Source organism: Rhinoderma darwinii, chromosome 11 (genome assembly GCF_050947455.1).
Source record: "Rhinoderma darwinii isolate aRhiDar2 chromosome 11, aRhiDar2.hap1, whole genome shotgun sequence".
In the NCBI taxonomy this organism is placed as follows: domain Eukaryota; kingdom Metazoa; phylum Chordata; class Amphibia; order Anura; family Rhinodermatidae; genus Rhinoderma; species Rhinoderma darwinii.
The window spans coordinates 21,415,133-21,428,699 of NC_134697.1; the positions used below are offsets into that span (position 1 = coordinate 21,415,133).

The window sequence follows — 13,567 nt, forward strand, 5'->3', positions numbered from 1 at the left end:
ATTTCCTTAAAAAAAATAAAAAGCAAAAGAAAATGTGTTAAAATTCCTAATATACAGCTCATCATATTAATAAATGGTGGATTTAGGCCTTATTCACACGAGTGTATTTCACTTCCGTGTTACGCGCGTTAAAACAACGGACTTCACACGGTTCAATGCAATTCAATGGGGCCGTTCAGACATTGTGTTTTTCAAGCAGCGTGTGTCCGCTGCGTGAATCTCACTGCATGTCCTATACTTGTGCGTTTTTGCGCATCACGCACCCATTGAAGTCAGTGGGTGTGTGAAAATCACGGACAGCACACGGACGCACATCTGTGTGCTGTCCATGATTCACGCAACAGTTGCTCAAGAGATGATGAGGAAAAAGAAGAAAAACACCTTCAGTTTTTCTTTGCGGATGTAAAATGCGTGCAAAATGTTGAGTTTTTTACGCGCGCAAAAGGAACACGCTCGTGTGAATAAAGCCTAAATGAGTGGTACCACGTTTGTTGAGTTCCCTTTAAAAATATTTCAGTGTACCACTTCTTGCTGTTTTCTCTGCAGACCGTGTCAGCACTTGCTGGATCCATTTTTTATTTTTTTTAAAAGGAATTTTTACACTGAATTTGTCGCAAGGCTGCTCTCAGCTTTTGTGATACGTAAACCTTGAAGTGAATTCCTTTAATTCTGACTGACGCACTTTGGCTTAATACCAAAACTCACTACACCCTGTGCTGACGGGGGCGGGTGCAGGTCTGTGAACGTGGCCTTCTGAGCTGGGGACAGATGAAACCCTTTTTAGTTTTTACATTGGGTCCAAACAGATGGGGCAATTTATGAACAAAATGATTAGATTATATTATTATAATATATTTTTTATTTTTATGATTACAGTCATATTGGGTAATAAACAGATTCGGAGACCGATCAGGAATTTAGTACATTAACGCATTTCGGACATTAAATATCTCCTTCTTGTGATACAATATCGACATATAGAGTAAATATAAGGTACTCCCGAATGTGACTTTCCTCTATTAGCCAGAGCAAATGGCCACAGCAAAGGGCCCTGGAGGACCACTGGTGCCTGTGCATGAGATGGATGACCCGGTGCCTTGCAGTACTCGATTATCCCTTTGGTAGAAATCAGCATTAAGAGGGTGGTGTACTGGGTAATAACAACTAGAGTGGAGTTTGCTGATTTTGTGGGAAGGGCCTGTCTAGTAATGTGATTATAAGGACAGAGTAGGGCCACTAGCAGCACAGAGTATTTCAGGAGTTAAAAGTGCTGATATGATTATGTTAGTCAGGACAGTGTTGTATATAACAGGGACAGTGATAAGAGATGGGGAAGGAAAATGGAAGCAAATGAGAAGGCACAGGCTAAGGGTATGTGCACACACGATTATTGACGGACGTATTTCGGCCGCAAGTCCCGGACCGAACACAGTGCAGGGAGCCGGGCTCCTAGCATCATACTTATGTACGATGCTAGGAGTCCCTGCCTCGCTGCAGGACAACTGTCCCGTACTGAAAACATGATTACAGTACGGGACAGTTGTCCTGCAGCGAGGCAGGGACTCCTAGCATCGTACATAACTGCACTGTGTTCGGTCCGGTACTTGCGGCCGCAATACGTCCGTCAATTACGGACGTAATTAGTGTGTGTGCACATACCCTAAGTGTTAGATTGTGGAAAAAGTTGACAATGTCTGATGCGGGAATACATTTTAATTTTACTTTTTGAATACGGAATTTCTTATATATTTGGACTTTTTTTTATCTTAACAGAGCAGCAAAGGGTGATGTTACTGAGCAGCTCGCCCACTGTTGTCAAGAAATACTTCCCGATTCTGGTGGAACATTTAGAAGAAGAGGTTCGGATAAGATCGGCTGATGATGGGAAGCTTTTTCGCGAGGAGTACAATGTGAGTCTGTAGCTCCTCAAAAACACTATTGTCAGTACTGGATGAGCGCCAGTCACGGTAGATCTCCTGATATTGCGTTTCCTTTTTGATCCTACAATAACTTGCAAGTCAATATCGCTCACATACTTGCCTATAGTCCAGTTTTTAAAAGGGGTGGAGTTCATGAAAATGCCGTTTCTGGCAGCTTCTCGAGTCGGGGCGTTACTGGACAGAACGGATGAGGCTTAAAATACCCCTGCAATTTTGGATTCAAAGTATGAACCCTTAGGCCTTATTCACACGAGTTTTGCGCGCGTTGCAGTTCCGTGTGACATCTGTGAACGGTGTGTATCTACGTTTTTCAGCAAAAAAAACTGAAGGAGGTGTTTTTCTTTTTCTCGTCATCTCTTGAGCAACTGTTGCTTCAATCACGGACAGCAAACAGATGTGCGTCCGTGTGCTGTCCGTGAGTTTCACGCACCCATTGACTTCAATGTGTGCGTGATGCGCAAAAAACGCAAAAGAATAGGACAAGCAGTGAGTTTCACGCAGCGGACACACGCGTGAAAAACGCTGAATGTCTAAATGGCCCCATTGATTTGCATAGGTCCGTGTGACGTCCGTTGTTTTAGTCACACGAGCGTATTTCACGTTAGTGTTACGCGCGTTAAAACAACGGACGTCACACGGATCTATGCAATTCAATGGGGCCATTTAGACATTCAGCGTTTTTCACGCGTGTGTCCGCTGCGTGAAACTCACTGCTTGTCCTATTCTTCGGCTTTTTTTGGACATCACGCACCCATTGAAGTCTATGGGTGCGTGAATAAAACGGACAGCACACGGACGTCATACAGTTGCTAAAAAAAATGATGAGGAAAAAAACCCCAACTCCTTCAGCTTATTTTGCTGACGTAAAAAAACGCGTGACATACGGATGACATATGCGCGATTTCAGATGGAACTGCAACGCAAGAAAAACGCTGCGTTATTTATGCGCGCAAAACGGACACGCTCGTGTGAATAAGGCCTTAGGGTCGGGACATTACAGTAGCAGCAGAATGGATGAGATTTAAACCAATCTCATCCACACACAGCGGAAAATATCAGCTGAGAAACTGTTAACTAAATTGACCTTCATTTCAGTTTTTTAATCCGGAACATGTCAATTCATGCTTCGAAATCGTTGATCTTCCGTTGCGGATTTTCCACATTGAATTCAATGGGAGGGAAAACCTGCAACAAAGAGGCAAATGTTGCCATTTTTGCCGTGGAAAAGCTACAATTCCACTACAAAAATGCAAAAGATCAGGAAAAAAAGCTTTTTTTTGGTTGAAAAATAATAAAAAGGTTCATAATTAACCCCGACCGTTGTCATAGCGACGCAACCCTCTGCTCTGCCTCCGGGGATGACGTTTCATTTTATGCAGCTTATCTGCTCTGTGTGCACTTACCCTTAATAAGAAGATCTTATTAGAAGGGGTTGTCTTGATGCCGGAAAATAAAGTTATAAACTAACAAAAAATGGAGTAGATTGTGTTCCAGATCTGCATTGTTTCCTGGAAATTCTAAGGGAGTTGGTAATGGCTATCCATGACAGCGATCTCCCAGCACAGGACTGTGGCATATATGAGGATCTTAAAGCAGAACTGTCAATCATGTTATAGTCCCACCCACATTCAGCTGCTCAGCTTGTAAACATTGGAGGCAACACAGGAAAAATTTGTATTTTTTTACTCCAGAAATTCTGTTTCCCTTTATTACTGTATGTTCACACGGCTTATTTACGGACGTAATTCGGGCGTTTTTGCCCCGAATTACGTCCGAAATAGCGGCTCAAATGCGTCGGCAAACATCTGCCCATTCATTTGAATGGGTCTTACGATGTTCTGTGCAGACGGTCATTTTTTTTACGCCCAGCTGTCAAAAAGCGAGGCGTAAAAAAGACGCCCGCGTCAAAGAAGTGCCTGTCACTTCTTCAGACGTAAATGGAGCCGTTTTCCATTGACTCCATGGAAAAACAGCTCCATTTACGTCCGAAATAGCGCCTCAACATGCCATTACGGCTGAAATTACGGTGCTGTTTTCTCTTGAAAACAGCACCGTAATTTCAGCCGTTACGGACGCTGCCGTGTGAACATACCCTATATATTTTTTTTCATATTTTTGGGCAGTCTATTTAATCCCACTGAAAAACACTAAAGTTGTCCTTGCTTGATTAGTTGGAAAGGACAATATATGGTACAGATTCATGGTTTATTGCAATTCTAAGACTGTCAAAGTTTTAAGAATAATTACAGTTTTTCTTGCAGTCATTACAATCTGGAAATTTCCAAGGAACATTTGAAGTGGCCAATAGGGAAGAAAACAAGGAAAAGAACAGATATCCCAATATCCTCCCCTGTAAGTCCCTGTTGTTTTCTTACTTCTGTATTCGTTACAGTTGCTTTCATGATATGCAATGATTTATTATCCATTTATAAAAAGCTGATTCGTTAATATTTGCTATATTTTTCAGTAATTTTTTTTCTAAGAAAAAGCATTAACACAGACCCCCGGCCCCCTCCTCATTCAGGCTTATTGGCCTCAGTACATGTGTGGTATCTGCTGATAATTTTCCTTTCACTTGGTAGTTTAGTTTATAATTATTAAATCTTTATTTGAATGAAATTCAGCACACCATCCACTGACTTCTCTTTGTGGTAGACTTGTCCTTTTACATGGCAGCCAATGTGAAGCAGAGCTGCAGTGTAAAGCATGGGGACATGGCAGGAACAGTGATCAGATGATACTCCTATTAGATAATACAACTATGTTGCAGTCACTGATCATAACTCTCTCACTCTGACTGTCAGTGAAAATAGAAAAAGGGAGGGAAGGAACAATGAGTCTATTAGAAATAATATGGCTGACAATAACAACTGTCAGACAGCTTTATATCGAAACTGAAGAAGTCTCAAGATTTGTTTCCATTCTCCCTCGCCTGGGTCTTGCGCTGGCATCTGTTGCCATGGCAAACGCACATTTGTCCTTGTGACGGATGCCAACTAACTGCAGCTGCATCCAGTAAGCGCCACCACCCATCCAAAAGCGATTTGCACGATATGCAAGTTATGAGAGCTGTGTCTTGTAGCGAGCCGTTCACCTGTGTGTGTCTACCACGTGACCAGCCAAATTTATCAAAATGTCGTATGTGGCATTATAAAGTTGTCGCAACTCAGAAGACATGTTAGAATGATCATACATTTTAGATAGCTGTCGAGAAAACGTTTGTTCGGTCAAAAGCTATTCTTCCCGACTACCCCATACACATGTACGCTCGGCTCGGACTAGCATGCATGTGTTTTCAAACTGGAGTGGCAGTAAGGCTGCTGCCAGATTCCTCTGCAAACAAAGGAATCGGACATGTTGGAATCCAACATGCCCGACCCTTCTTTTCCCCGACATCGGCCTATGGGGGAGAGTTGGGACAGCGCTATACACATTCGATGGTCAGCCGCTCCCACCAAAATTGGCAAGTTCGGGCAACATATATCTAATGTGTATGGCCACCCTTAGGCACTTTGCTCTTCTCTACACTTTACCTCATGGCTAATTTAACTAATATTTTGCCCCAAAAAAAGGGGCACTGCTCATAAGTTAGTCCATTTTATGACTTTTTCTAGACATTAGGTACAATTTTAGCTCTAAAGGCCTCATGTATAAAAGCTGACAGAAAATAAAAGCACCCTTTCAGCCCATAGAAACAAATCTCCAAACAAACAAATCTCCAAAAGTTTATTTTGTATCCTCCCAATACAGTCTAGAAAATAAAATCTTATTTGGAATTTGACATTAGATTGTTGTTATATTTATCAAATAATTCTCTAAAAATGAGACACGTTCAATTTTCATCCGCCAAGAGTTCTAGAAAGTTAGTCACTCCTTTTCCCGACTCTATGAATGTTTCTCTTCTCTCGTCAGATGACCACTCCAGAGTTGTGCTGACAGCAGTTGATGGATCCGTATGTTCAGACTACATTAACGCCTCATACATAGATGTAAGAGCTGAGCCTCCCATCTGTTTTATACACTCGATGTTCCTTGCAGACTCTTCTCACTTTCTCGGCACAGCTGACGCATTTCACAATGTTTCTTCCTTTCCTTTCAGGGCTATAAAGAGAAGAATAAGTTTATAGCAGCTCAAGGTAGGTAGCTGGTGTGAACGTGTGATATATTTACTCCGTTATGCTGCTATAGTCTCATGACCTAATTCAGAGCTGCCTTCAAAATAATTTTGGGTCCCATACAGCCAGAGAGTTTGCTACCCCGGTAGGATAAAGATTGCTGCGGATTTCAAAGTAGGGTGAATGTGGCCTAGGTCCTGATTCACATCGCGTTTTAGCCCTATATTTAGTGTGTACGTTGGGAAAACTACCCAAAGTATACAATACACGGGTCCATACGGCGCCATTATCCCATGGAGGCCGACATCCAGCTGGTTTACATCAGTATTTATTTAATTTTTTTTGAGGATGGAATAGCATAATAGACTACGCTATTCCGTGCGTTATACGTTTTTTTTAATATGGGAGCATATGTGGGATGGCGTCCGGCAGAGGTATACTTTAAATCTATGGGAGCTTCCCCAGGGCCAGAGTCCCCAGACAGAGCATCAGCTAGCGCTCTAGGTAGCTGTCATATATATATATACCTTCCGTTGGAGGTATAAGTCGGGACTGAATACTGAATCTTTTGCTACAAAACTATATATCAATCTCCTCAACTCCTCCTGCGCTATAATATGCTGCCCGCAGATTGCTCTGATAACATGTCACCTCTCCACAGAATAGGTGTTAAATGTCTGATCGGTGGGGGTCTGACTGCTGGGACCCCCACCGATCTTGAGAATGGGCGTCCTGCAGTGCCCTATGTGAATTCAGGACTGCGCATGCTTGGCCATCGCTCCATTTAATCTCTATGCGGCTTCTGGAGATAGCGTTTGTACAATCCCCGGCAGCCCCAAAAAAAGTGAATGGAGTGCTGGAAAAAAGAGTGGTCAGATTAAAAAAAATCAAAAACTATATTCCCCCCCCCCCCCGAAAAAGGTTGTTTTTTTGTTTTGTTTTTTAAAATACACATACATATCACCACGATCGTAATTGCCCGTATAATAAAGTTAACATGTCATTTAAATGACATGGAGAACAGCATGAAAAAAACACAAAAACAACAGCATCATTTTTTTTCGCCAATTAACCCCCAAAAAAATTCATAAAAGTTCATCAATAATTTTTTATGCACCCGAAAATTAATCTATTGCAAAAATATGACTTGTCCCGCAAAAAACAAACCTACATACAGCAATATCGACGGAAAAATACAAGAATTATGACTTTTGGAACCCAAAAAACAATGGTGGAATTGCTGTTTTCTTTTCTATTCCCCCACAAAAAGAAAATGAAGACGTTTTTTTAATACATTATTTGTACCCCACAATGGTGCCATTAAAAAAAACACAACTTGTCATGCAAAAAACAAGCCCTCACATGGATATGATGATGGGAAAAAATAATAGCGGAGACCCGAAAGTGTTACCAACCGGTTTGGGAGAACGGGCTGTATCCCACCTCCGCTTCCAGCACAGAGCTACATTGGATGCCTATGAGTATTACATGTAGACTTCTCTACCATCTCCCACTGCATGAACTATCATAGGCTCTGACCCTGTGCACAGGGTGTCCTATTCTTAAAGGGCCACCAACTCATATGGACCTCCAGTGCCCACAGGAAATTCCGGGACAGCTCTTGGCCATGTAATTCATCATTGTTTGAACCTACAAGGTTGGACTCAGTGTTGTAAAACATAAAATAAAACTCTATAACAGTCCGATTAGAGTTTTCTGCATTGACGGTGTCAGCAGCGCGGTTCTCATGTCTTTTTCTTCTACCGCAGGCCCCAAACAAGAAACAGTAAATGATTTCTGGAGAATGATCTGGGAACAGAAGACTGCCACCATTGTCATGCTCACCAACCTGAAAGAAAGGAAAGAGGTGCGCGTCCTTTTATTCTTATCATGTGTTCAATTTTATTGTATGAGGACTGTGACAAAGGTCATAAAATATAAGGTGAGGCCCAGATAAGGAAGTGCTGGAGTAATGAGAGGCAGTCGTGATGCACGGCTTTCCGTCCTCCCGGGCTCATCCACTGTTGCCAGCTGCACGGAATACATTTCTTTGGTCATTTCTCTGAAGTCACGTGATTTAGGCCTTGTTCGCACAGTGCAGATTTGATGCAGATTATGCATTCATTTTTTGAAGCCAAGGACAGAACACAAACAAAATAAATATATAAAGGAAGGCCTTAAAGTGTCCCCTCTTCTAAATTCAATTCTGGATTTGGCTTAAAAAAATCCATGCCAAATCTGCACCGTGTGAACGAGGCCTTACAGTGGCATTTTTGTACAGTATGTTGCATAGACCAAAAATATATTTGGTGTCAAGTGAAGTCCATAGGAATTAAAGGGGTATTCCCATCTAGAACATTTATGGCATATCCAAAGCGCTTGGCTGTTTCCGTCACCCTCATGATTGGATATGTTCCAATATGGCGACAGCCTAGATTAAGGGCTATGTACAATTTTGACATAGTTTTTAAAAAAAACAAATAACATTGTGCATCAGTGTGATTGGTGCAACTTCCTAAATACATTTTATTCAAAAATATTTTTACTTTTTGAGATGCAGCTGCTTTGTATTTTGTATACAGAGCAGCTGTATCTAGTGCTGAGACCTGTATCCATCAGGTCAGTGACTGGTTCAGTGACAGCAGGTCCTGCATGTTTCTGACATGCAGGATCCACCTGTTACCGATCACATCTGAGTTATGAACATAGATGTGATCGATAAGGGTATGTTCACACGCTTAGCAAAAAAACGTCTGAAAATACGGAGCTGTTTTCAAGGGAAAACAGCTCCTGATTTTCAGACGTTTTTTAAGCTGCTCGCGATTTTCGCTGCGTTTTTTTACAGCCGTTTTTGGAGCTGTTTTCTATAGTCAATGAAAAACGGCTCCAAAAACATCCCAAGAAGTGACCTGCACTTCTTCTTCGCAGACTTTTTTTAAGCGGCCGTTTTTTCAAAACGGCCGCATAAAATAAACTGCCCGTCGGAACAGAACGCCATTTTTCCCATTGAAATCAATGGACAGATGTTTGGAGGCGTTCTGATTCCGAGTTTTCGGACGTTTTTGGGGTGTTTACGGCCCGAAAAACGGCCGAAAATAAGCCGTGTGAACATACAGGTGGATCCTGCTTGTCAGAAACACGCAGGACCTGCTGACACTGAACCCATCAATCGCTGACCTGATGGATTCAGGTCTTAGCAAACAATACGGTTGCTCTGTATACAAAATACAAAGCAGCTGTATCTCAAAAAGTAAAAATATTTTTTAATAAAATGTATTTAGGAAGTTGCACCAATCATACTGATGCACAATGTTATAAAACAACAAACAACAAAACCGATATCAAAGGTGTACAAAGTCTTTAAGAAAGCCAATTCAGAATCTTTTTCTTTCTAATGTTATGTAGCTGTATTTTTTGTAAAGGACAAATGTTACCAGTACTGGCCCGACCAAGGCTGCTGGATTTATGGGAACACCAGGGTGTCAGTAGAAGACGTCATTGTTCTGGTGGACTACACCATCCGGAAATTCTGCATACAACCTGTAAGTGATCCATCCCTACAGACTTACCTGTTATATACTGTATATATATATATATACACTCACACAAGTGGTTTTACTATTAGTATTAAGCCCTGTTGGCAAAAGCAATCTTTAATCCAGACGTTGGTTCATGTAGGTTCATGATGGCTGCAAAGCCCCCAGGCTGGTGACGCAGTTACATTTCACCAGCTGGCCAGACTTTGGAGTGCCCTTCACACCCATTGGTATGCTGAAATTCCTCAAGAAAGTCAAATATCTCAATCCTGCGCATGCCGGACCCATTGTTGTTCACTGCAGGTAAGAATCATCTGATCGTGTTCCTTTAGTGCCATCCACTATAAGGGTATGTGCACATGACCAATTTTCAGGCGTAATGGAGGCGTTTTACACCTCGAATTACGCCTGAAAAGACAGCTCCAATACATCGGCAAACATCTGCCCATTGCCTGCAATGGGTCTTTCGATGTTCTGTGCAGACGAGCTGTCATTTTACGTGTCACTGTCAAAAGACGGCGCGTAAAATTACGGCCGCGTCAAAGAAGTGCAGGACACTTCTTGGGACGTAATTGTAGCGGTTTTTCATTGACTCTAATGAAGAACAGCTCCAATTACGTCCGTAAAAGACGCCGCAATAAACGCGAGTACATGCAATTACGTCTGAAATTCAGGAGCTGTTTTCTCCTGAAAACAGTGCCGTAATTTCAGACGTATTTGCCATTGTCGTGTGCACATACCCTTACACTGGTAACTGGTATTATTACATGATGTATCTTTCTGAGGAAATCTGTTAAAAGTTTTCTGCTAAAAGCGAATGTCCACCATGGAATACAATTTTGTTTTCTATCTAAATCTGTTGAAAATTCTGTGCTGGTAAATTTTTTTAAAATATCTTTATAGTGGTTGGCGCTCTGTTTTATCTGATATATCACTCCAAATTCCCTGCAGAGACAGAGTTAAATGACAAAAATTCTGGCTACCTGCAGCCACCACTAGAGGGAGTTTAGGAGATTACTGCATACTGTTATGAACTCATTATGGCATCTGATGGTGTACCACTTTTTTTACACTGCATACAAAAAATAAAACATTTGTAGGAAAATACGAGGACCTCCATAGGATAACATAAGCGCTATAATATGGATCAATACCACGCAGAACTGGTACAGATACGTAATATGGTCAGGTACATGAGGCCGGGTGGTGATCACTTAACTGATTGCCCTGCTGGGCTAAATAATATACAATAGTGGCTGGACGTGACCCTTAATCTAAAAAGTAACCTTTATTGGATTTGTTTAAAAAGATACAAAAAAATAAAGACCCTTCCACTAGTCCCACTTTCTGTTTGTGTGCACTAGGGACCGACTAACATCTATACAATTCCCACACTAGCCTGGATCCTGATCACAAGTCCTCTTGTTTGTGTGGGAGTTGTAGTCCTTTCCTCAGTATATGTCGGAGGCTGCTGGTTTGCCTTGAGAAGAGCGGCCTCTAGACTCAGAGCTTCTATACTATTCTCGCAGATAGTCCCTATATTCATTTCACTGCTCCAACATGTTTCACCAGCCTCTTTTACTGGCTCTTCAGGGAGCAAACTGCCAGCATAACAGGACAGATGTGATAATGGCAACCAGATCACAGGATTGCTGCTACTATATACTCATAGCCACGCCCCCTCCCTGTTCACACCCCCCATTTGTCCAATCAGGAGCAAGGCAGGCGCGGCTAGAGAGCTCAGCACCACCTATTCTCTGATGTAAGAGGGGCGGGAGCTGGGCGTGTGAGACAAAGTAACCATGGCGACCAAACATGGCTTCCCCACAGCTCAGTAACCATAAAGGAGCGGTCAGATCTCCTGATCAGGAAACATTGCAGCAGAGTGCATTGTTATAGCGGGAGGGAACAAATCCTGTAAGTGGTCCAAAGAATAAATTAAATTTACACACAACAGATTATATATATGTATATATATATATATATATATATATATATATATATATATATATATATATTGGAGCAGAGAGAGGAGGAGGTGACTGGAGTTAGCTACTCTACATTTTAGTATGTGGGAGATACGGAAACAGTTGAGTGCAGGTACAGTAGCTATAGGGGGTGCAGACATATAAGTCACATAAATTACATGTTATAGATTTTACATTGAGGGGCAGAAGCTTTAAGTTATTCCTCTGGCCGAGCGAGTATTAAGTACATGAAGTGCATTGAGCAGGTCACTTGTCCTTTAAGGGGCCCAAATAGAAAAAAAACAGGTGTGGGGACGGGAGGGCTAACCACAAACTATATTTGACGTAACCTCATAAAATAAACACACATGTGTACCAAGTTATTTTAAGAGACAAGACTTGACCCTGGGTCTGTCTACCACTGCCTCTGATGTAACTATACACTTAGTTCCAGAGTTGTTAAAGATGGGAGATCCTCCGATGGGTGTTTACGAGGCCGCACCATCACTGCCACATCTGAAAAACCTAACAGGTAATACAGGTTTCAGGGAAAGTTCCTACAATTGCTCCTATAGAAAACGATATTTGAGGTACCACATCTAAAAACTGCAATCACAGATTTTGCATAAAAAAAAAAAAAAAAAAGCTACAGCCTGCCCGAAAAAGAACCTGCTGTTTTCTGCTGCATTGTGTGAACAGGATTTTTCTTTTGCCTCAAAGAAGTATTCCAACATTAGACATCCATAGGATATGTCACACATTTTTGGATAAATGATAGTCCCAGCCCCGACCCTTACCTGCCTGGTGAGATACCTGCTGGCCGTTGCATCCAGGCGGAGAATCAATGCAGAGGTGGTCGGGGTTCCAGAAACAGCTGAGCTCAATGAGCTTAGCTGTTTCTTTAATTCTGGTCACATAGCCACTAATTCTCCACCTGGATGCAGTGGCCATCTCACTAGGTGGGGACCCCCGATCTCGAGATAGGTGCAGGTCCCAGAGCTGGGACCCGCATCTATTAGATATTTATGGCATATCCCATGGATATGTAATAAATGTCTGAGATGGGAAAACCCCTTTTAAAGGGTTTTCTTTTTACATTTTAGACTGTTGTTGCATATCCACAGCATATACCAGAGGGGGCTGCATCCAGGCGGAGATGGAATAAAGAGGTGGCCATGTATGTGGAAAGCCACACATATGCAACAACTGATCTCTTCTAGGACTAGTAAAATTACAATCCCTCCTATCATATCATATATATATTTTGGGCGAGGGCGTGGTGTCCGAGGCACAGTTGAGGTTTTTGCTTTTCTCTCTCTTACCAAATACAACCAAACTCTATGATACGCGCCAAACCTAATTTCTCTCCTTCTTTCCAATTCCTTATTATTATTTCATTTTGACGATAGAAGCAACACAATCGATTTGAAGCATAGGATTTTCGGGTGGGAGTGGTGCACAATCGAGTTGGAGTGTAGGATTTTCGGGCGGGAGTGGTGGACAATCGAGTTGGAGTGTAGGATTTTCGGGTGGGAGTGGTGCACAATCGAGTTGGAGTGTAGGATTTTTGGGTGGGAGTGGTGCACAATCGAGTTGGAGTGTAGGATTTTCGGGTGGGAGTGGTGCACAATCGAGTTGGAGTGTAGGATTTTCGGCCGGGAGTGGTGGACAATCGAGTTGGAGTGTAGGATTTTCGGGTGGGAGTGGTGCACAATCGAGTTGGAGTGTAGGATTTTTGGGTGGGAGTGGTGCACAATCGAGTTGGAGTGTAGGATTTTCGGGCGGGAGTGGTGGACAATCGAGTTGGAGTGTAGGATTTTCGGGCGGGAGTGGTGCACAATCGAGTTGGAGTGTAGGATTTTCGGGTGGGAGTGGTGCACAATCGAGTTGGAGTGCAGGATTTTTGGGTGGGAGTGGTGCACAATCGAGTTGGAGTGTAGGATTTTCGGGCGGGAGTGGTGGACAATCGAGTTGGAGTGTAGGATTTTCGGGTGGGAGTGGTGCACAAT

At 42.4% G+C, this 13,567-nt stretch overlaps 1 protein-coding gene across 4 annotated transcripts in view; it reads left to right on the forward strand.

Moving 5' to 3' along the window:
* The window catches only part of PTPRE (protein tyrosine phosphatase receptor type E), a 170,802-nt gene that overhangs the window by 121,353 nt on the left and 35,882 nt on the right, over window positions 1–13,567 (forward strand). For all 4 annotated transcript variants that reach the window (XM_075843127.1, XM_075843126.1, XM_075843128.1 and 1 more), the window contains 7 exons: window positions 1,774–1,910; window positions 4,202–4,292; window positions 5,853–5,929; window positions 6,040–6,076; window positions 7,825–7,922; window positions 9,478–9,597; window positions 9,734–9,894. In XM_075843127.1, the coding sequence (XP_075699242.1) occupies window positions 1,774–1,910; window positions 4,202–4,292; window positions 5,853–5,929; window positions 6,040–6,076; window positions 7,825–7,922; window positions 9,478–9,597; window positions 9,734–9,894 (721 nt within the window). The remainder of the gene's footprint in view (window positions 1–1,773; window positions 1,911–4,201; window positions 4,293–5,852; window positions 5,930–6,039; window positions 6,077–7,824; window positions 7,923–9,477; window positions 9,598–9,733; window positions 9,895–13,567) is intronic.